This window comes from Oncorhynchus mykiss, chromosome 3 (assembly GCF_057628025.1).
Source record: "Oncorhynchus mykiss isolate SJ-2025 chromosome 3, ASM5762802v1, whole genome shotgun sequence".
Lineage (NCBI taxonomy): Eukaryota > Metazoa > Chordata > Actinopteri > Salmoniformes > Salmonidae > Oncorhynchus > Oncorhynchus mykiss.
The window spans coordinates 75,647,915-75,669,945 of record NC_143024.1 but is presented as its reverse complement, the minus strand read 5'-3'; the positions used below and the strand labels follow the sequence as shown (position 1 = coordinate 75,669,945).

The 22,031-nt window shown below is 43.7% G+C and overlaps 1 protein-coding gene across 4 annotated transcripts in view; it reads left to right on the top strand.

Annotated features, from left to right (window-relative positions):
• The first annotated feature begins 9,932 nt into the window (after positions 1–9,932).
• LOC110520377 (GRIP and coiled-coil domain-containing protein 2) overlaps positions 9,933–22,031 on the top strand; it is a 42,708-nt gene continuing 30,609 nt past the window's right edge. The window contains exons 1-8 of one of the 4 annotated variants that reach the window (XM_036974904.2): positions 9,933–10,116; positions 10,749–10,808; positions 11,028–11,112; positions 19,057–19,107; positions 19,255–19,359; positions 19,497–19,856; positions 19,988–20,145; positions 20,267–21,917. In XM_036974904.2, the coding sequence (XP_036830799.1) occupies positions 19,270–19,359; positions 19,497–19,856; positions 19,988–20,145; positions 20,267–21,917 (2,259 nt within the window). In that variant the 5' untranslated portion in view covers positions 9,933–10,116; positions 10,749–10,808; positions 11,028–11,112; positions 19,057–19,107; positions 19,255–19,269. Of the gene's footprint in view, positions 10,117–10,748; positions 10,809–11,027; positions 11,113–19,056; positions 19,125–19,254; positions 19,360–19,496; positions 19,857–19,987; positions 20,146–20,266; positions 21,918–22,031 lie in introns of all 4 variants that reach the window. The other 3 variants (XM_021597654.3, XM_021597655.3, XM_090230154.1) reach the window with 3 other exon arrangements.

Here is a 22,031-nt window from a genome sequence, read left to right as displayed (position 1 = left end):
AGTAAAACTAAATGCATACTATTCAATCGATCACTGCCTGCACCTGCCCGCCCGTCCAGCATCACTACTCTGGACGGCTCTGACTTAGATTACGTGGACAACTACAAATACCTAGGTGTCTGGTTAGACTGTAAAGTCTCCTTCCAGACTCACATTAAGCATCTCCAATCCAAAATGAAATCTAGAGTCGGCTTCCTATATCGCAACAAATCATCCTTCACTCATGCTGCCAAACATACCCTCATAAAACTGACCATCCTACTGATCCTCAACTTCGGCGATTTCATCTATAAAATCGCCACCAACACTCTACTCAACAAATTGGATGCAGTCTATCACAGTGCCATCCGTTTTGTCACCAAAGCCCCATACACTACCCACCACTGCGACCTGTACGCTCTCGTTGGTTGGCCCTCGCAACATACTAGTCGCCAAACCCACTGGCTACAGGTTATCTACAAGTCTCTGCTAGGTAAAGCCCCGCCTTATCTCAGCTCACTGGTCACCGTAGCAGCACCCACTCGTAGCACGCGCTCCAGCAGGTATATCTCACTGACCCCCGAAGCCAATTCCTCCTTTGGTCGCCTTTCCTTCCAGTTCTCTGCTGCTGATGACTGGAACGAACTGCAAAAATCACTGAAGCTGGAGACTCATATCTCCCTCACTAGCTTTAAGCACCAGCTCTCAAAGCAGCTCACAGATCACTGCACCTGTACATAGCCCATCTGTAAACAGCCCATCTATCTACCTCATCCCCATACTGTATTTATTTATCTTGCTCCTTTGCACCCCAGTATCTCTACTTGCACATTCATCTTCTGCACATCTACCATTCCAGTGTTTAATTGCTGTATTGTAATTACTTTGCCACCATGGCCTATTTAGTGCCTTAACTCCCTTATCTTACCTCATTTGCTCACACTATATGTACAATTTTTGTTTTATTTTTTTCTACTGTATTATTGACTATCTTTTGTTTATTCCATGTGTAACTCTGTGTTGTTGTATGGCTCGAACTGCTATGCTTTATCTTGGCCAGGTAGCAGTTGCAAATGAGAACCTGCCGAACTAGCCTACCTGGTTAAATAAAGGTGGAAAAAAAATCTTCCCCTCTCCGATGGACAAGAATTTAACATGCATAACCACGGAAGCATAACTGAAATGCAATTTGGAAACCAGTATTATTCTCTTTAACATGTTACTTCACATCCTGAAACATAATGAAAGCATGAAATTAAATAGTCTTTACTTCTTTGTGTTAACTTAGAGACGTACAGTCTCTTTTTGCTGGGAATGGTCCCCAACAGTATGTATTCTATTCACGTAACATAGTCTTTCAGCCACTCTGGTGGATTCACATCCCTTTTTGGGCGAGCTTGTGGCTCTGTGAGCATTCTCTCTCCTTCTCCCTCTTTCTGTGCGTTGTCTGTGGCCACCTCAGCCTGTGTGGCTGTTAGATCTGGATGACCTCTGAGGTGTTTTTTGTTCCTCCATGCCTCTTCTGAACCTGTGTCCACCACATAGGCATCTGAAGGGCATCCGCTTTTCTCAGCACTGTTGCTGGTGTCTTTGAATTTGTAATCCACACACGTTGATCTTCTGTCAGCTCTGGCCTCTCAGTAGCACGTTGTCTGCAATTAAAGTCTCCAGTTTGTGTTTGTTTCAGCCATTTGTCCCTCTCAGCGAAGGCCTTCTTGTTAGGCCATTGGGGTTTAAACTGAGCCGGCGAGACAGGCTATGGGGAGCGCAGCCTCCTGCTCATCAGGAGCTCGGCAGGTGACGGCCCATGATGCTGCGGTGTGACTTTGTAAGCTAATAGAGCCCTGTACGGATCCTTTTTTTCCAGAAATCTCTTGACTGTTTCCACACCTCTCTCTTCCTCACCGTTGCTCTGTGCATGGTAGGAAGAGAGGGAGGAGAGAGGGAGGGGGTATGGAGAGAGGAGGGGTGGAGGAGGGAGGTGGAGGGAGGAGAAGTCATATTCTGTGGCAAAAGCAGAAAAGGAGCTTGCAGAGAACTGGGGAGCGTTATCTGTAACCAGGCCCTCATCGACCACTTGCCTGGAAAGAATCAGATGTTATTGGTCACATACACATTTTTAACAGATGTTATTGCGGGTGTATCAAAATGCTTGTGTTCCTAGCTCCAACGGTGCAGTAATATCTAACAATTTACAGCATTACACACAAATCTAAAAGTAAAGAATGGGATTAAGAAACATAAATATTAGATTGAGCACTGTCGGAGTGGCATGGACTAAAATACAGTAGAATAGAATACAATATATACATATGAGATGAGTAAAGCAGTATGTAAACTTTATTTAAACATTATTAAAGTGACTAGTTTTCCATGATTAAAGTGGCCAGTGATTCCAAGTCTATGTATATAGGGCAGCAGCCTCTAAGGTGCAGGGTTGCGTAACCGTGTGGAAGCCGGCTAGTGATGGCTATTTAACAGTCTGATGGCCTTGAGATAGAAGCTGTTTTTCAGTCTCTCGGTCCCAGCTTTGATGCACCTGTACTGACCTCGCCTTCTGGATGACAGCTGGGTGAACAGGCCATGGCTCGGATGGTTGCTGTCCTTGATGATCTTTTTGGCCTTCTTGTGACATCGGGTGCTTCAGGTGTCCTGGAGGGCATGTAGTTTGACCCCAGTGATGCATTCGGCAGACCGTACCCCCCTCTGGAAAGCCCTGCATTTGTGGGCGTTTCAGTTGCCATACCAGGCTGTAATACTAATATTCTCAACTGTGCATCTGTAAAGGTTTGTGAGGATTTTAGGGGCCAAGCCAAATTTCTTTAGCTTACTGAGGTTGAAGAGGCGCTGTTGCGCCTTCTTCACCACACTGTCTGTTTGGGTGGACCATTTCAGATCGTCAGTGATGTGTACGCCGAGGAACTTGAGGCTCTTCTACCTTCTCCACTGAGGTCCTGTTGATGTGGATATGTGGTGCGTGCTCCCTCTGCTGTTTCCTGAAGTCCACGATCAGCTCCTTTGTTTTGTTGACATTGAGTGAGAGGTTATTTTTCTGGCATCACTTTCCCAGGGCTCTCACCTCCTCCCTGTAGGCTGTCTCCTCATTGTTGGTAATCAGGCCTACTATTGTTGTGTCGTCTCCAAACTTGATGATTGAGTTGGAGGCGTACATGGTCATGCAGTCATGGGTGAACAGGGAGTACAGGAGAGGACTGAGAAGGCACCCCTGTGCGGCCCCTGTGTTGAGGATCAGCGAAGTGGAGGTGTGGTTTCCTACCTTCACCAGCTGGGGGTGGCTGGTCAGGAAGTCCAGGACCCAGTTGCCCAGGGTGGGGTTCAGACCCAGGGCCCCAAGCTTAATGATGAGCTTGGAGGGTACAATGCTGTTGAATGCTGAGCTGTAGTCAATGAACAGAATTCTTACATATGTATTCCTCTTGTCCAGATGGGATAGGGCCATGTGCAGTGCAATGGCAATTGCATTGTCTGTGGATCTAATGGGGCGGTAAGGAAACTGAAGTGGGTCTAGGGTATCAGGTAAGGTAGAGGTGATATGATCCTTAACTAGCCTCTCAAAGCACTTCATGATGACAGAAGTGAGTGCTACGGAGCGATAATTATTTAGCTCAGTTAGCTTTGCTTTCTTGGGTACTGGAACAATGGTGGACATCTTGAAGCAAGTGGGGACAGCAGACTGGGATAGGGAGAGATGGAATATGTCCGTAAACACTCCAGCCAGCTGGTCTGCGCATGATCTGAGGACGTGGCTAGGGATGCCGTCTGGGCCGGCAGCCTTGCAAGGGTTAATACGATTGAGCCGTGTGTAGTCTTAACATTCTGTATACTGACCTGCCTTCACTAAACCCCTAAAATAAAGCAGCTTAATTGAATTTTAAACCCCAAATCTATTTTTCATGAAGAAACAACCTGTGATTCATCAAACTTTATGAATATCTGGGGTTTTCCTCTTTACATTGCAGAAAGACTGATCAGTGGACACCACTCACTTTGATTTCAACACACCTGTCATCATTGTTTTCTTTACTAAAGTAGAGCTTTATTATTATTATTGCCAAAGGTACTGCATAGGTGTAAACCATTTTTTTGCAAGAGATAGCGCCTGAATAGCCTAAGAAAGTAGTATGAATGTGCAGAAAGTTGTTTTGAATGCATTTTTTATTGAAGGGAAACAGTCAAGAACTTTATTTGCAACATAGTGATATATTCTTATATACTGTACAATGAGGAATTCAACTACAAAATACTAGTCTGCTCCCATTTTTTTTAACCATTGCCCCCACCTACAAGTTGTATAAGCAACAACAATAAATAATAATAAAATAAGATAATAGATACAAAACAAAAATGTGAAGAACAAAAATCAATCAACTCTAATTATCACATGTAGGACAGTATGCAAGTGTGTGTGCATGGACTTTGCAACTGTTTCCTCACATGTGAAGCACATAGTATTTTTTACAGTCCTTCTTGGGGGGGGGGGGGGGGGGGGGACAGAATTGGCATATCCTCCTCTTGCCTGCCCCAGCTGCAGCCTCAGGTAGATCAGGACAAGATTCAGCTCCCTGAACAGCTTTCACAAGTGCTGCAGAGGCTGCAAGGCGGGGGAGGCGCTCCATTCTTTGAAATTGTGGGGTTACAAGTGCCTTTCCCAGCTGCTCCAGGAACACCCTCTTGTTCCTCTTATCAGGCATACAGGTAGGGTTGATCTTGTTCCATATCACGAAGGCATTGTATGAGGACTCATCAATTATGTCATGGAAGATGACCAGGGGCCAGAGGGCAGTCATCCTCCTGCAGCTGTACGTTCCAAGCACCTTGTCCAGGTTGTCCACGCCTCTTTTGTTGTGGTTGTAATCCAGGATGATGGCTGGCTTCCTGTCCTCACAATCACTGATCTCAGCCGTTTTGTGCAGTGTGCTCAGGCAGACCACATTCTTGTTCCTCTTTGGGAGGTAAGAAACTAGAGTGGTGGTGGGGGTGAAGGCACACTTCGATGAGAAGGCCTCTCTCCCGCTTGTTACGAGGAGTGCAGGGGGGAGCTCAGGCTTGTTCTTTCTAACTGTGCCAACCATGGTGATCTTCCTCTTCAGGAGCTGCTGGCTGAGTTCATAAGAGGTGAAGAAATTGTCACGTGACATTGTGCCCCCTCAGTCCATGTGTCACATCAAACACAACCTGTATTCCCTGGTTCATCCGGGCCTCCAAGGATCAGCTTCCCTGTGTAGACTTGCATCTTCCAAGCGTAGCTGGATTGTGCGTCACAGGCCACCCATATCTTGATGCCATACTTTGCTAGCTTGCTGGGCATATACTGCCGGAAAGGACAGCAACATTTTGACAAAAGAGATTACTATCAGTAATTAGTATCAGCGTCACAATACTTTTGCACGCCCAATTTTTCAGTTTTTGATTTGTTAAAAAAGTTTGAAATATCCAATAAATGTCGTTCCACTTCATGATTGTGTCCCACTTGTTGTTGATTCTTCACAAAAAAATACAGTTTTATATCTTTATGTTTGAAGCCTGAAATGTGGCAAAAGGTCGCAAAGTTCAAGGGGGCCGAATACTTTCGCAAGGCACTGTAGCTGTCGTCTATATTAGCCTACATGCTACACTAGTAAAGTTATAAATGATATAACTGTCTGCTATATTAGCCTACATGCTACACTAGTAAAGTTATAAATGATATAACTGTCGTCTATATTAGCCTACATGCTACACTAGTAAAGTTATAAATGATATAACTGTCTGCTATATTAGCCTACATGCTACACTACTAAAGTTATAAATGATATAACTGTCTGCTATATTAGCCTACATGCTACACTAGTAAAGTTATAAATGATATAGCTGTCGTCTATATTAGCCTACATGCTACACTAGTAAAGTTATAAATGATATAACTGTCTGCTATATTAGCCTACATGCTACACTAGTAAAGTTATAAATGATATAGCTGTCGTCTATATTAGCCTACATGCTACACTAGTAAAGTTATAAATGATATAGCTGTCGTCTATATTAGCCTACATGCTACACTAGTAAAGTTATAAATGATATAACTGTCTGCTATATTAGCCTACATGCTACACTAGTAAAGTTATAAATGATATAGCTGTCGTCTATATTAGCCTACATGATACACTAGTAAAGTTATAAATGATATAGCTGTCGTCTATATTAGCCTACATGCTACACTAGTAAAGTTATAAATGATATAGCTGTCGTCTATATTAGCCTACATGATACACTAGTAAAGTTATAAATGATATAGCTGTCTCCTATATTAGCCTACATGCTACACTAGTAAAGTTATAAATGATATAGCTGTTGGCTATATTAGCCTACATGATACACTAGTAAAGTTATAAATGATATAGCTGTTGGCTATATTAGCCTACATGATACACTAGTAAAGTTATAAATGATATAGCTGTCGGCTATATTAGCCTACATGATACACTAGTAAAGTTATAAATGATATAGCTGTCTGCTATATTAGCCTCGACTTACCGTTCTTTGTGCAGCTTCTAATATAGAACAAAGATGGAAGTTGTTGCGCCTCCGTCTGTCATTTTCTTCCCACATGGTTTACAAGTTGCAGTCCGTTTTTTGTTGATACAGGTCATCTTCATATCCCAAAATAATAATTTGGGGTATCATCTTTCCAAGAGGTCCATCTGAATTCACCTGCCAACATTCCTCTGCACTGCCACGCACAACTCCAATTCAAACTGTAATCCATTAAATGAAGAGTTGATGCACTGCACACTTTTTTTAATAGCATAATTTTTATATTTGTGCTTGGGGAGGGTATCAAGTCAGGTCGAGTCATAAGGCTCAAGTCCAACTCAAGTCACAAGTCATTGGTATTAAAGTCAAAGTCGAGTTGCAAATCATCATATTTGTGACTCGAGTCTGACTCGAGTCCAAGTCATGTGACTTGAGTCTACCCCTCTGCAGATAGCTGTATGGGGGGGACAGTATATCCCGAGAGAGACATATTTCTATGAAACAGGGTATGTTACAATCCCTGATGTCTCTCTGGAAGGAGATCCTCATCCTGAGCTCTTCTACTTTATAATCCAGAGACTTAAGTAATATACTCTGAAACGGTGGATGGTGTGTACGCCACCTGAGTCAGACTAGAAGTCCACTCTGAATACCTTTTATCAGTGTTTTGGAGCAGCCTCTGGAATAAGTTCAATTGTCCAGGGGGGTACCAACAAAGAATACAATTCAGGAAAGTCGTATTCCTGGTCGTAATTCTGGTGAGTTACCGTCGCTCTGATATCCAAAAGTTATTTCCGGCTGTATGTAATAACAAAACAAAACATTCTGGGCTAATAATGTAAGAAATAACACACAAAAAAACAAAATACTGCAAAGTTGCTTAGCAGCTAGAAACAGAGCTGCCATATATGTCGGCGCCTTCTTACTTAACTGATAACACCAGCTGATGTGGTTATGGACGTCTTTGCTATTTCAATGTTCCACTAGCAGATACGTGTCATTTTTCCAATAGAATATATCTGTCCTTACCTTTTGCCATGGCCGTTTTGGCAGCTTTATTACCATCATTGGTTCAGGATGACAAGGTTGACATTTTGCACACGCCTCACACTGGGCCACCAGCTTGGCAATCTGAGTACTCAGACCATGCCACCACACCGACTGCGGAGCCCTCTGTCTGCATTGTGTTATCCCCATGTGTCTCTCATGCACTCTGTCTAGCATTTCCGGTTGTAGTGGAAGTCATTTCGGTTCACTCAATAAGGCTTCAGTAGCTTAGGCAGTTCCTCCTGCATGGGACATCCCTTTTTGCACTGCTGTACTATCTGTTGGCAGATGGGATCTCTCTGTTGCTCCTCTGCAATATGCTGCAGTTTGGTCTGAGATGCAGGAATAGGCTGTCTCTTACTGCATTAATGGACACATGTACCTCACCCTCTAGTCTAGAGATTGCTCCTCCTCTGTTAAAACCGCTTTAGTACCTGCCTCATTTTTTTGTTCTCTCCTAAAATGACATACTCAAATCTAACTTGCTGTAGCTCAGGACTTGAAGCAAGGATATGCATTTTCTTGATACCATTTGAAAGAAAAGTGTGTGGAAATGTGAAATTAATGTCGGAGAATATAACACATTTCTCTGACATGCACTGTAAACTGTGGGACCTCATTTTTTTGTTCTCTCCTAAAATGACATACTCAAATCTAACTGCCTGTAGCTCAGGACTTGAAGCAAGGATATGCATTTTCTTGATACCATTTGAAAGAAAAGTGTGTGGAAATGTGAAATTAATGTAGGAGAATATAACACATTGCTCTGAAATTAAAACATTTCAAATAAAATACAGTATAGCTTTACTCTGTGAACAGACAACACTGACCTTTTCTTGTATAGGTTACCCAGTGGTAATACGTAGTGACTGGATCGAGTGACTTCACTCCTGGAGCCTGCTGAATAGCATGTGTGACATACAGACAGGAAATGATTTAGTAGCTACAGTAACATAGTCATTTATGTGGAACATGTACCAATTCTGTTTAGCCTGAGAAAAAAACAGACCCTTTTTTAAAATTAAAACCTAGTCCCGTGTACAGAACATCAATAGTTTCTCGCATCCCAAACAATTACACACCTTCACTGATTGAATTGCACTAACGACTTAAAGTTAAAATAAAGTTAAGTTGTAGGAGTACTGTATTTAATGGGAATATTTAGGATGTACAGTATATGTTTAGCATATTACATATTGTCCCTTTCTGTAATTTACATGATTTCCAGTGTTCTGTTTGTAACACTCGATTCGATGGTCACTAGAACATATGCTATATGTTATGAATTAAACTAATATCTGTTTATACTAGTTATTTATGCCACACTGGATGCATAAAAACCCAGGACACACTGATTATTATTGTATTCTGTGTAACACTGTGTGATTCTGTAGCAGCTGACAAAGTCATTGCCTTTTGTTTTGACTTCCTACAAGCTTTTTGGCTGGTGATTACAGTATACTTTGTGCTGTCTGATTAGGACATAACGGGCCTGTTAGACATTTTCTCTGCTTCTGTGCTGGAGGTTATTGCTGGAGGTGTCTCCCTGTAGCAACTTGTAATTAATCTGATTGATTTATGATTGACTTTATCTGCGACTGCTCTTCTATTTTGTTCACCTGGAAATGGCTATTACAGGGTATAATTAACTAATGTTACTTTGAAACTAACTCAATTCTGCACTTTTTACTATTTGGTGAATTTGGTGAAGACTAATGTTCTGAATGGACAACAGTAGTATCGAAAACAGGAACAAAAAGGACATTGTCTGAAATTGGAGTGGATGCATTTGTTGAGAAAAGATGCATAAGTGGGAAACTCATTTGAGGTGTCAAAAATTGTGAAGTATGAGCTTGGAAAAGTGGGGTCTGTCGAGCAACCAGTAATGGTCTTATTTTTATTAATTGTATTGATTCATTGTATTTCAAAAGAATTCAGACAACAGTAGTTTTCTGTTTTGAACTTTGGAGTAGAGCACCCCTCAAAGGAGTCATCTCAGGGGTGACGACAGATGTTCAGGTTGAATACCTGAAGAGAATTCCTGGTGTGGTGGTGCCCGGTTATTGACCCGCTCGGTGAATGAAGAAATGCCACTTTAAAAAAAAAAACTGTGCAGCACTAGCTCTGGCTGCTGCAGAAATGTTTTTGGGACTCAAGGATTCTACACCTGAAGACATGCAAAAAGTACTGGCCCGGAAGACCCGCCCTACATATTTTTACAGAAAAGTTGTTTGATTTAGCTTATTTTATTTATCGATTTTTGGGGTCGTTTTTTTGTAGTTTATTTCGTTTTTGGGGGAATCCTGTTTCCATCCTGCATAGTAGGTGGCGGGATGCACATTCAATTGTGTGATCGCCAATATACCATCGATGAAGAAGATTTGACCTACGTTCGTTGTGACGTATGTACGTACGGACGTTGGTTGAAGCGGAAATGACCTGAAGCTTTAGACAGCACCAAAATATTGAAATCCTTTCGTTTTCAAATCGTACAGTAACACAGATTACCGATTTCGTTAACGATTGGGTACTTAAATTGCGTCGATCAAGATGGAGGTAAGTTTGGTCCAACGACAAGGAAGTGTTTGTAGCATGTTTGGCTAGCTGGCATAGCTAACACTAGAGATGAGAACTTAATCGCCATTGTAATAAACTATATGCGATACTACTGCCTACTGAGCTGCTAACAATACTTTTTAGTTCTCATACATCTTACCAAAATTACTGGCATAGTTAGCTAGCTATTAAGGTACTGTAACGTTAGCCATGGACAACTAACTAGTTGTTTCCTTATCCAGAAGTATTCACATGCTTTCAAATCACCAGGCAAAGAAATCTAGCTAACGTTAGATGAGTTTAGTTACGTGATACCTACTCGTCGCTTCTTTTAGGGGTTGCCTAAGCTGCAAAGGTGAGATTAGTGTGTGTGTGTGTGTGTGTGTGTGTGTGTGTGTGTGTGTGTGTGTGTGTGTGTGTGTGTGTGTGTGTGGCATTGTTCGAGAGCAGTGTCAAATCCGTAATGCATTGTAGTTAAATTATAGCTGACTGATTGATCTAGAAAATAATAATGAGTAGCTAGTAATGTATGATCAAATGTGATATGTAGATAATTCAGTTAGTTGGCAGTTGTATGGTGTGTATGTGTCATACCTGTATCCTGTTTTATGTCATTTTTTTCTCTACAACAGCAGGACACCAGCCCAGAGTCTGTGACCTCACCTCCTCCAGGTGCCGCCGCTAAGTCAAAGGTGCAGCACATAATGCTTTCTATGTCTTACTTTCTATGTGCTACCTCTTTGTCTTACTGGTACCTCTTTGTCTTACTGGTACCTCTTTGTCTTACTGGTACCTCTTTGTCTTACTGGTACCTCTTTGTCTTACTGGTACCTCTTTGTCTTACTGTTACCTCTTTGTCTTACTGGTACCTCTTTGTCTTACTGGTACCTCTTTGTCTTACCTCTTTGAAGTTGGACACGTTGTCCAAAGATGACCTCATCAAGTTTGCCAAGAAGCAGATGGCTGCCATACAGAAGATGAAGTCCAAATGTGCAGGTATTTGATGCATCTGTCATACATTGTTTAAATCAAATCACATTTTTATTGGTCACATAGACATATTTAGCAGATGTTATTGCAGGTGTAGCAAAATGCTTGTGTTCCTAGCTCCAACAGTGCAGTAGAATCTAACAATTCATGACTATAGACAAATCTAAAAGTAAAAGAATGGAATAAAGAAATATATAAATATTAGGATGAGCAATGTCGGAGTGGCATTGACTAAAATACAGTAGAATAGAGTACAGTATATACAGTTTTTAACATTTTATTTCACCTTTATTTAACCAGGTAGGCTAGTTGAGAACAAGTTCTCATTTGCAACTGCGACCTGGCCAAGATAAAACAAAGCAGTGTGACACAGACAACAACACAGAGTTACACATGGAGTAAACAATAAACAAGCCAATAAAACAATAAACAAGTCAATGACACAGTAGAAAAAAGAAAGTCTATATACAGTGTGTGCAAAAGGCATGAGGAGGTAGGCAATAAATAGGCCATAGGAGCGAATAATTACAATTTAGCAGATTAACACTGGAGTGATAAATGAGCAGATGATGATGTGCAAGTAGAGATACTGGTGTGCAAAAGAGCAGAAAAGTAAATAAAATAAAAACAGTATGGGGATGAGGTAGATAGATTGGGTGTGCTATTTACAGATGGACTATGTACAGCTGCAGCGATCGGTTAGCTGCTCAGATAGTTGATTTTTATTTCACCTTTATTTAACCAGGTAGGCTAGTTGAGAACAAGTTCTCATTTGCAACTGCGACCTGGCCAAGATAAAGCATAGCAGTGTGAGCAGACAACACAGAGTTACACATGGAGTAAACAATTAACAAGTCAATAACACAGTAGAAAACAAAGGGGGAGTCTATATACAATGTGTGCAAAAGGCATGAGGAGGTAGGCGAATAATTACAATTTTGCAGATTAATACTGGAGTGATAAATGATCAGATGGTCATGTACAGGTAGAGATATTGGTGTGCAAAAGAGCAGAAAAGTAAATAAATAAAAACAGTATGGGGATGAGGTAGGTGAAAATGGGTGGGCTATTTACCAATAGACTATGTACAGCTGCAGCGATCGGTTAGCTGCTCAGATAGCTGATGTTTGAAGTTGGTGAGGGAGATAAAAGTCTCCAACTTCAGCAATTTTTGCAATTCGTTCCAGTCACAGGCAGCAGAGTACTGGAACGAAAGGCGGCCAAATGAGGTGTTGGCTTTAGGGATGATCAGTGAGATACACCTGCTGGAGCGCGTGCTACGGATGGGTGTTGCCATCGTGACCAGTGAGCTGCGATAAGGCGGAGCTTTACCTAGCATGGACTTGTAGATGACCTGGAGCCAGTGGGTCTGGCGACGAATTTGTAGCGAGGGCCAGCCGACTAGAGCATACAAGTCGCAGTGGTGGGTGGTATAAGGTGCTTTAGGGACAAAACGGATGGCACTGTGATAGACTGCATCCAGTTTGCTGAGTAGAGTGTTGGAAGCCATTTTGTAGATGACATCGCCGAAGTCGAGGATCGGTAGGATAGTCAGTTTTACTAGGGTAAGCTTGGCGGCGTGAGTGAAGGAGGCTTTGTTGCGGAATAGAAAGCCGACTCTTGATTTGATTTTCGATTGGAGATGTTTGATATGAGTCTGGAAGGAGAGTTTGCAGTCTAGCCAGACACCTAGGTACTTATAGATGTCCACATATTCTAGGTCAGAACCATCCAGGGTGGTGATGCTAGTCGGGCATGCGGATGCAGGCAGCGATCGGTTGAAAAGCATGCATTTGGTTTTACTAGCGTTTAAGAGCAGTTGGAGGCCACGGAAGGAGTGTTGTATGGCATTGAAGCTTGTTTGGAGGTTAGATAGCACAATGTCCAATGACGGGCCGAAAGTATATAGAATGGTGTCGTCTGCGTAGAGGTGGATCAGGGAATCGCCCGCAGCAAGAGCAACATCATTGATGTATACAGAGAAAAGAGTCGGCCCGAGAATTGAACCCTGTGGCACCCCCATAGAGACTGCCAGAGGACCGGACAGCATGCCCTCCGATTTGACACACTGAACTCTGTCTGCAAAGTAATTGGTGAACCAGATGTTTAAAGTTGGTGAGGGAAATAAGTCTCCAACTTCAGTGATTTTTGCAATTCGTTCCAGTCACTGGCAGCAGAGAACTGCAGGTCGCAGTGGTGGGTGGTATAAGGTGATTTGGTAACAAAACGGATGGCACTGTGATAGACTGCATCCAGTTTGCTGAGTAGAGTGTTGGAAGTTATTTTGTAGATGACATCATCGAGGATCGGTAGGATAGTCAGTTTTACTAGGTTAAGTTTGGCGGCGTGACTGAAGGAGGCTTTTAAAAAAAATAGAAAGCAGATTCTAGATTGGATTTTGGATTGGAGATGTTTAATGAGTCTGGAAGGAGAGTTTACAGTCTAGCCAGACACCTAGGTATTTATAGTTGTCCACATATTCTAGGTTGGAACCGTCGAGGGTGGTAATGCTAGTCGGGCGGGCGGGTGCGGGCAGCGAACGGTTGATAAGCATACATTTGGTTTTCCTAGCGTTTAAGAGCAGTTGGAGGCCACGGAAGGAGTGTTGTATGGCATTGAAGCTCGTCTGGAGTTTAGTTAGCACAGTGTCCAAGGAAGGGCTAGAAGTATACAGAACCCAACGGAGCTAGTGTAACTGAGTCAGGTTTGTAGGCCTCTTTACTCACACACACTTTTTCAAATGTTCTATAGGATTGAGGTCAGGGCTTTGTGATGGCCACTTCAATACCTTTACTTTGTTGTCCTTAAGCCATTTTGCCAGAACTTTGGAAGTATGCTTGGGGGTCATTGTCTATTTGGAAGACCCATTTGCGACCAAGCTTTAACTTCCTGACTGATGTCTTGAGATGTTGCTTCAAAATATCCACCTAATTTTCTTTTTTTATGACGCCATCTATTTTGTGAAGTGCACCAGTCCCTCCTGCAGTAAAGCACCCCCACAACATGATGCTGCCACCCCCGTGCTTCACGGTCGGGATGGTGTTCTTCAGCCTGCAAGCCTCCCCCTTTTCCCTCCAAATATAACGATGGTCATTATGGCCAAACGGTTCTATTTTTGTTTCATCCGACCAGAAGACATTTCTTCAAAAAGTACGATCTTTGTCCCCATATGCAGTTGCAAGCCGTAGTATGGATTTTTTTATGGCGGTTTTGGAGCGGTGGCTCTTCCTTGCTGAGCGGCCTTTCATGTTATGTCGATGTAGGACTTGTTTTACTGTGGATGTAGATACTTTTGTACCTGTTTTCTCCAGCATCTTCAGAAGGTCCTTTGCTGTTGTTTTGGGATTGATTTGCACTTTTTGCACCAAAGCACGTTCATCTCTAGGAGACAGAACGCGTCTCCTTCCTGAGCGGTATGATGGCTGAGTGGTCCCCTGGTGTTTATACTTGCAGATTATTGTTTTACAGATGAACATGGTACCTTCAGGTGTTTGGAAATTGCTCCCAAGGATGAACCAGACTTGTGGAGGTCTACAATATTTTTTCTGAGGTCTTGGCTGATTTCTTTTGATTTCCCATGATGTCAAGCATAGAGGCACTGAGTTTGAAGGTAGGCCTTGAAATACATCCACAGGTACACCTCCACTTGACTCAAATGATGTCAATTAGCCTATCAGAAGCTTGTAAAAGCCATGACATAATTTTCTAGAATTTTCCAAGCTGTTTAAAGGCACAGTCAACTTAGTGTATGTAAACTTCTGACCCACTGGATTTGTGATACAGTGAAGTAATCTGTCTGTAAACAATTGTTGGAAAAATTACATGCACTAAGTAGATGTCCTAACCGACTTGCCAAAACTATAGTTTGTTAACAAAACATTTGTGGAGTGGTTGAAAAACAAGTTTTAATGACTCCAACCTAAGTGTATGTAAACTTACAATTTCAACTGTACATATAAGATGAGTAAAGCAGTATGTAAACATTATTAAAGTGATTACTGTTCCATTATTAAAATGGCCGGTGATTCCATATCTACGTACAGCACCAGGTTTAAAAAAACAAAACTATTTTCTACATTGTAGAATAGTAGTGAAGACATCGAAACTATGACATAACACATGGAATCATGTAGTAACCAAAAAGGTGTTAAATGTATCAAAATATGTTTTATATTTGAGATTCTTCAAAGTAGCCACCCTTTGCCTTGAGGACAGCTTTGCCCACTCTGTGACAAGGTAGCAGAAGAGAGCCATATTTGGTCCAAAAAAACCATGTCCATATTATGACAAGGATAGCTCAAATAAGCAAAGAGAAACAACAGTCCATCATTACTTTAAGACAAAGGTCAATACGGAAAATGTCAAGAACTTTGAAAATCCATCAAGCGCTATGATGAAACTGGCTCTCATGAGGACCGCAATAGGAAAGGAAGACCCAGAGTTACTTGTGCTGCAGAGGATAAGTTCATTAGAGTTAACTGCACCACAGATTGCAACCCAAATAAATGCTTCACAGAGTTCAAGTAACAGACACATCTAAACATCAACTGTTCAGTGGAGACTGCGTGAATCAGGCCATAATGGTCGAATTGCTGCAAAGAAACCACTACTAAAGAACACCAATAATAAGAAGATACTTGCTTTGGCCAAGAAACACAAGCATTGGACATTAGACCGGTGGAAATCTGTCCTTTGTTCTTACGAGTCCAAATGTGAGATTTTTGGTTCTAACCGCCGTGTCTTTGTGAGATGCGGAGTAGGTGAACGGATGATCTCCGCATGTGTGGTTCCCACCGTGAAACATGGAGGAGGAGGTGTGATGGTGTGGGGTGCTTTGCTGGTGACGCTGTCTGATTTATTTAGAATTCAATGCACACTTAGCCAGCATGGCAACCACAGCATTCTGCAGCGATACACCATCCCATCTGATTTGGGCTTAGTGGGACTATCATTTGTTTTTCAATAGGACAATGACCCAAAACACACCTCCAGGCTGTGTAAGGGCTATTTGACCAAGAAAGAGAGTGACGAAGTGCTGCATCAGATGACTTGGCCTCCACAATCACCCAACCTCAAACCAATTGAGATGGTTTGGGATGAGTTGGACCGCAGAGTGAAGGAAAAGCAGCCAACAAGTGCTCAGCATATGTGGGAACTCCTTCAAGACTGTTGGAAAAGCATTCCAGGTGAAGCTGGTTGAGAGAATGCCAAGCGTGTGCAAAGCTATCATCAAGGCAAAGGGTGGCTACTTTGAAGAATCTGACATTTTAAATTAATTTTTATAACTTTTTGTTGTTGTTGGTTACTACATTATTCCATATGTGTTATTTCATAGTTTGGATGTCTTTATTCTATAATGTAGAAAATAGTAAAAATAAAGAAAAACCCTTGAATGAGTAGGTGTGTCCAAACATTTGACTGGTACTGTATATAGGGCAGCAGCCTCAGGTGCAGGGTTGAGTAACCGGGTGGTAGCCGGCTAGTGATGGCTATTTAACAGTCTGATAGCCTTTAAACAGAGAGACTGAAAAACCTGTCTGAGCTTTGATGCACCTATACTGACTTCGCCTTCTGGATGATAGTGGGGTGAACGGGCTGTGGCTCGTGCCGTTGATGTCCTTGATGATCTTTTTGGCCTTCCTGTGACATCGTGTGCTGTAGGTGTCTTGGAGGGCAGGCAGTGTGCCCCCAGTGATGCGATGGGCAGACCGTACCACCCTCTGGAGAGCCCTGTGGTTGCGGGCGTGGAAGTTGCTGTACCTGGCGGTGATACAGCCTGACCGGATGCTCTCAATTGTGCATCTGTGAAAGTTTCTGAGGGTCTTAGGTGCCAAGCTGAATTTCTTCAGCCTCCTGAGGTTGAAGAGGCGCTGTTGCGCCTTCTTCACCACACTGTCTGTGTGGGTAGACCTTTTCAGATCGTCAGTGACGTGTACGACCAGGAACTTGAAGCTTTCCACCTTCTCTACTGCGGTCCCTTTGATGTGGATAGGGGCGTGCTCCTCCCTCTGCTGTTTCCCGAAGTCCACTTCGTTTTGTTGATGGAGAGTTTATTTTCCTGGCAAGACTCTGCCAGTGCCCTCACCTCCTCCCTGTAGGCTGTCTCCTCATTGTTGGTAATCAGGCTGTTGTGTCGTCTGCAAACTTGATGATTGAGTTGGTGTGCTTGGCCACAGTCGTGGGTGAACAGGGAGTACAGGAGGGGGATGAGCACACAACGTCATGGGGCCCCTGTGTTGAGGATCAGTGAAGTGGAGGTATTGTTTCCTACCTTCACCACCTGGGGGTGGCCCGTCAGGAAGTCCAGGACCCAGTTGCACAGGGCGAGGTTCAGACCTAGTGCCCCGAGCTTAATGGGTACTATGGTGTTGAATGCTGAGCTATAGTCAATGAACAGCATTCTGACGTAGGTATTCCTCAGATGGGATAGAGCAGTACAATGGCGATTGCATCGCCTGTGGATCTATTGGGGCGGTAAGCAAATGAGAGTGGATCTTGGGTGTCAGTGGAGGTGATATGATCCTTAACTAGCCTCTCAAAGCACTTCAAATCAAAGTTTATTTGTCACGTGTGCCGAAGTGAAATGCTTACTTACAGACTAACCAATAGTGCAAAAAAGGTATTAGGTGAACAATAGGTAGGTGGGTAAAGAAATAAAACAACAGTAAAAAGACAGGCTATATACAGTAGCGAGGCTATAAAAGTAGCGAGGCTACATACAGACACCGGTTTGTCAGACTGATTGAGGTAGTATGTACATGTAGATATGGTTAAAGTGACTATGCATATATGATGAACAGAGAGTAGCAGTAGCGTAAAAGAGGGGTTGGTGGGATACAATGCAGATTGCCCGGTTAGCCAATGTGCGGGAGCACTGGTTGGTCGGCCCAATTGAGGTAGTATGTACATGAACGTATAGTTAAAGTGACTATGCATATATGATAAACAGAGAGTAGCAGCAGCGTAAAAGAGGGGTTGGGGGGGTGATGACAGAAGTGAGTGTTACGGGGCAATAGTCTTTTAGTTCAGTAACCTTTGTATTCTTGGGTACAGGAACAGTGGTGGACATCCTGAAACAAGTGGGGTCAGTTGTAAAAACACTTCCGCCAGCTGGTCTGCACATGCTCTGAGGACGTGGCTAGGGATGCCGTCTGGGCTAGTGCATGCTTACATTTCTTACTCACATCGGCCACGGAGAACGAGAGCCCACAGTCCTTGGGGGCATGCCGCGTCGGTGGCACTGTGTTGTCCTCAAAACAGGCGAAGAAGGTGTTTAGCTTGTCTGGCAGCAAGAAGTTGGTGTCCGCGACGCAGCTGGTTTTCCCTTTGTAGTCCGTGATTGTAGACCCTGCCACATACAGTGGGGCAAAAAAAGTATTTAGTCAGCCACCAATTGTGCAAGTTCTCCCACTTAAAAAGATGAGAGAAGCCTGTCATTTTCATCATAGGTACACTTCAACTGTGACAGACAAAATGAGAAAAAAAATCCGGAAAATCACATTGTAGGATTTTTAATGAATTTATTTGCAAATTATGGTGGAAAATAAGTATTTGGTCACCTACAAAAAAACACTCATGATGAAATTACAGGCCTCTCTCATCTTTTTAAGTGGGAGAACTTGCACAATTGGTGGCTGACTAAATACTTTTTTGCCCCACTGTATGTCTCGTGTCTGAGCCGTTGAATTGCGACTCCACTTTCTCTCTGTACTGACGTTTTGCCTGTTTGATTTCCTTATGGAGGGAATAAATACATTGTTAGCATTCAACCATTTTCCCAGTCACCAGTCACCTGGGTAAATGCGGTGGTTTGCGCTTTCAGTTTTGTGCGAATGGTTTACCATTCAATGTTGTGATCGTTGATAATATTAATACAGTAGCTGGTTGGATTTCCTTTTTTAATAATTGCTGTCCTTTCTGTTTCTCTTTTTTTTTTTTTTTTTTTTACAGTTTTGGAAAAGGAGGTTGATACTCTCAAGTCTCAGCCAAAAGGCAATTCAGGTGACTCCATCATACAGGTTTGTGGTCTTAAAATCTTACATGAGAAAATGTATAATCTCATGCTGCTGAAGTGCAAAGGTGTTCTGCTCATTTCTATTTTATTAATGAGTGATTGTCAGTAATGTGTTTTCCATTCTGTTCTACTAGGAACTGACCGAGAGGATGAGTGCCTTGTTGCTGGAAAAGGCTGAGACCCAGCAGAGTGCGGTGTTGCTGCGGAAGGAGAATGAGAAGGTCAAGCACCGGGAACAGGTGAACTATAGTAGACCATGTCATCTGTCTGTGTAGGCCAGACCAGTAGTCACCCACCCTGGCCCTTGATAACTACAGGGTGTTTAGCCTTTTGTTCCAGTCCAGTTCTAACTTTGTTTTCTGTTGAATATGACCAGGATGCAGTAGAGAAACTGGCCACCCTGCTGGGAGAGTTGGACCAGGCCAAGGAAGACCACCAGAAGAAAATTGCAGCCTTGGAGAAGAGCTTAGACTCATCCCAAGCCAAACACAAAGAAGAAGTTGAATTTTTCCAGAGGCTTCTGAGGAAGAAAGAAGAGAATGACAGAGAGAAAGAGAGCGAAAGAGAGAAAGAAAAGCAGAGAGAAAGGGAACACACAAACCAGAGTGTAGAAGCCGTTAGCTGCAGCCTGGAGTCACAGATCCTGAGTCTGCAGACAGAGCTAGCTGCAGCCTTGGAGCGAAGCACCCAGGTGGCTTCAGCGCTGCAAGAAGACCACCAGAGGGCGCTGACAGAGGTTAGTTAAAAATTAGTGTATAAAAAATGTCACAAAAGAAAAACCGTTACACTGTTGTAAGCTGATAGTTGATGAAGACCACCTGCTTTAAATGTTGCAATAAAGTGTGTGTGTGTTTATTTTCCTTTCAGGCCCAGCAGGAAGTAGAGAACCTGAGAGAGGAGTTGGCTCAGCATAGTGTGCAACATGAAGAGGAGCTGAGAGCTCTGGAAGAGGACTTTGAGATGGAGAAAGAGAGACTGCTACTCCTCCAAGAGGAGCTCAGTGAGCAGCTGGCTCTCAAAGACAGGTGGGGCCTAGTGCTACACATTGGTGATGGATGAGCTAAGTCATACAATGTACAGTAAAATACTTTGAGCAGCTAGAAAAAGTGCTTTATTAATCCAATCTTCTACCTCTTGTTATGACAGCTTCCTGCAAGATGTGCAGGAAGGTGAGGAGGAGCCTAGCGGCCGCAGCTCAGGAATAGCCAGGATGTTGGAGCTGTCTGGTTTAAGTCTGATTGATGCCAGTGATGGAGAGACAGAGAGCGGACAGCTACGATCTGCCCTGGAGGACCAGCAATCCCAGAATACCATGCTGCAAGACGAGCTGACCTTCCTGGGGAATGTAAAGACTAAACTGGAGGCGGAGCTTGAGAGGGTGAGGGAGGAGTTTCATACAGAGAAGGAGGAACTACAGTTTAAAATCGAAGAGTTGCTGATGACCCGGGAGGTTGCGACCCCTAACCGTGACCTTCAGGAGGCTCAAGCTTTCACTCAGCTCCAGCAGAGCGGCCCACAGAGAGATTCAGTGGACGGCCTACCTGCCAGTCCTGCTAGCCCTTCCAGCCTCAGACAGAGCCTGTCCTGCCCTGTCCCTGGTGCAGCCCACCAGAGCCTGACCCTGCAAGAACAGCAGGGTCAGGCTCAGGAGCTGAGGTCCCAGTGTGAGTACCTAGACAGGAGCCAGGCGGTGGCTGAGTACGAACACACCAGAGACATCCTGAGAGGCCTGGAGACTGAGCTAGGTCAGAGGACCGGGGACGTCACCAGACAGTATGAAGCTATGAAGGAACATGCGGCTTCTGCAGTCCAGGAGCTACAGGAGAGCGTCAGAAGGCTTACTGAGGAGCGAGATGGTCTGGTGGAGAGGGTGAAAGGGTTCGATGAAGACAGAGACAGCCTGTTGGAAAAGGTCCAGGGCCTGGAGAAGAGGCTGGAGAGCTTCCTAAAGCAGACACAGGCAGCCGAGGGGCTGAAAGAGCAGCTGCAGACGTCTATGGAGGAGAAGACTGCGTTAGCCCTCAAGCTAAAGAACTCAGTAGAGGCGCAGACAGTGTTAGCGTCTGAGCTAAAAGCATCTCTTGAGGTGCAGACAGTGTTAGCTGTAGAGCTAAGGGCTTCAGTGGAGGATCTGAGCAAGCAGAACGGGGAGATCCTCTCTCAGCTACAGATGAAGGAGAGTGCTGTTCAGGAGTTAGAGGAAACAGTCGATGTGGTGAGCACAGAGAGAGACAGAACACTGTCAGCACTGCAGGACAGAGAGATGGAGGTGATGAGGCTGTGGGAGGAAAGAGAGAGGGAGGTGGAGGAGAGTCAAGGCCAAAGAGAGGAGGTGGTTGAGCTACAGGCTCGTATAGAGGAGTTAGAGAAGGAGAGGAGCCTGCTGAAGAGTAATCTAGAGGTGGTGCAGAGGGAGAGTTCTAAGAATGTGCAGGGGAGCCCAGGGGAGGAGGTGGAGGAGCTACAGGCTCGTATAGACGAGCTGGAGAAGGAGAGGAGCCTGCTGAAGAGTAATCTGGGGGAGGTGGTGGGAGATACTGAAGCTCTACAGAAAGACCTAAGAGAGATGAAACTGGCCAATGAGAAGATGAGAACAGAGAACCAAGAACTACTGACACAGGTCAGCCAGGCTACAGAGACACTGGTAGACAGAGAGAGGGAGGAAAAGGAGGGGAGAGAGACGGAGAGAGAGGAGGAGGAAGAACAGGCGAAGAAGGAGAGGAGAGAGCTACAACAGCAGCTAACAGAGAAGGACACAGTGATATCTCAGCTGAGAAGTGAGATGGCTGGCTTACTCGTAAGTACTTCTTCTGGCTTCTTTCCTTCAAAACATCTACACAACATCTAAAGGACATAAAGGGATTGCTTTTTTGCCCACCGCTTTTTTCTTAAGCCATGGTTTGTCAAAGTG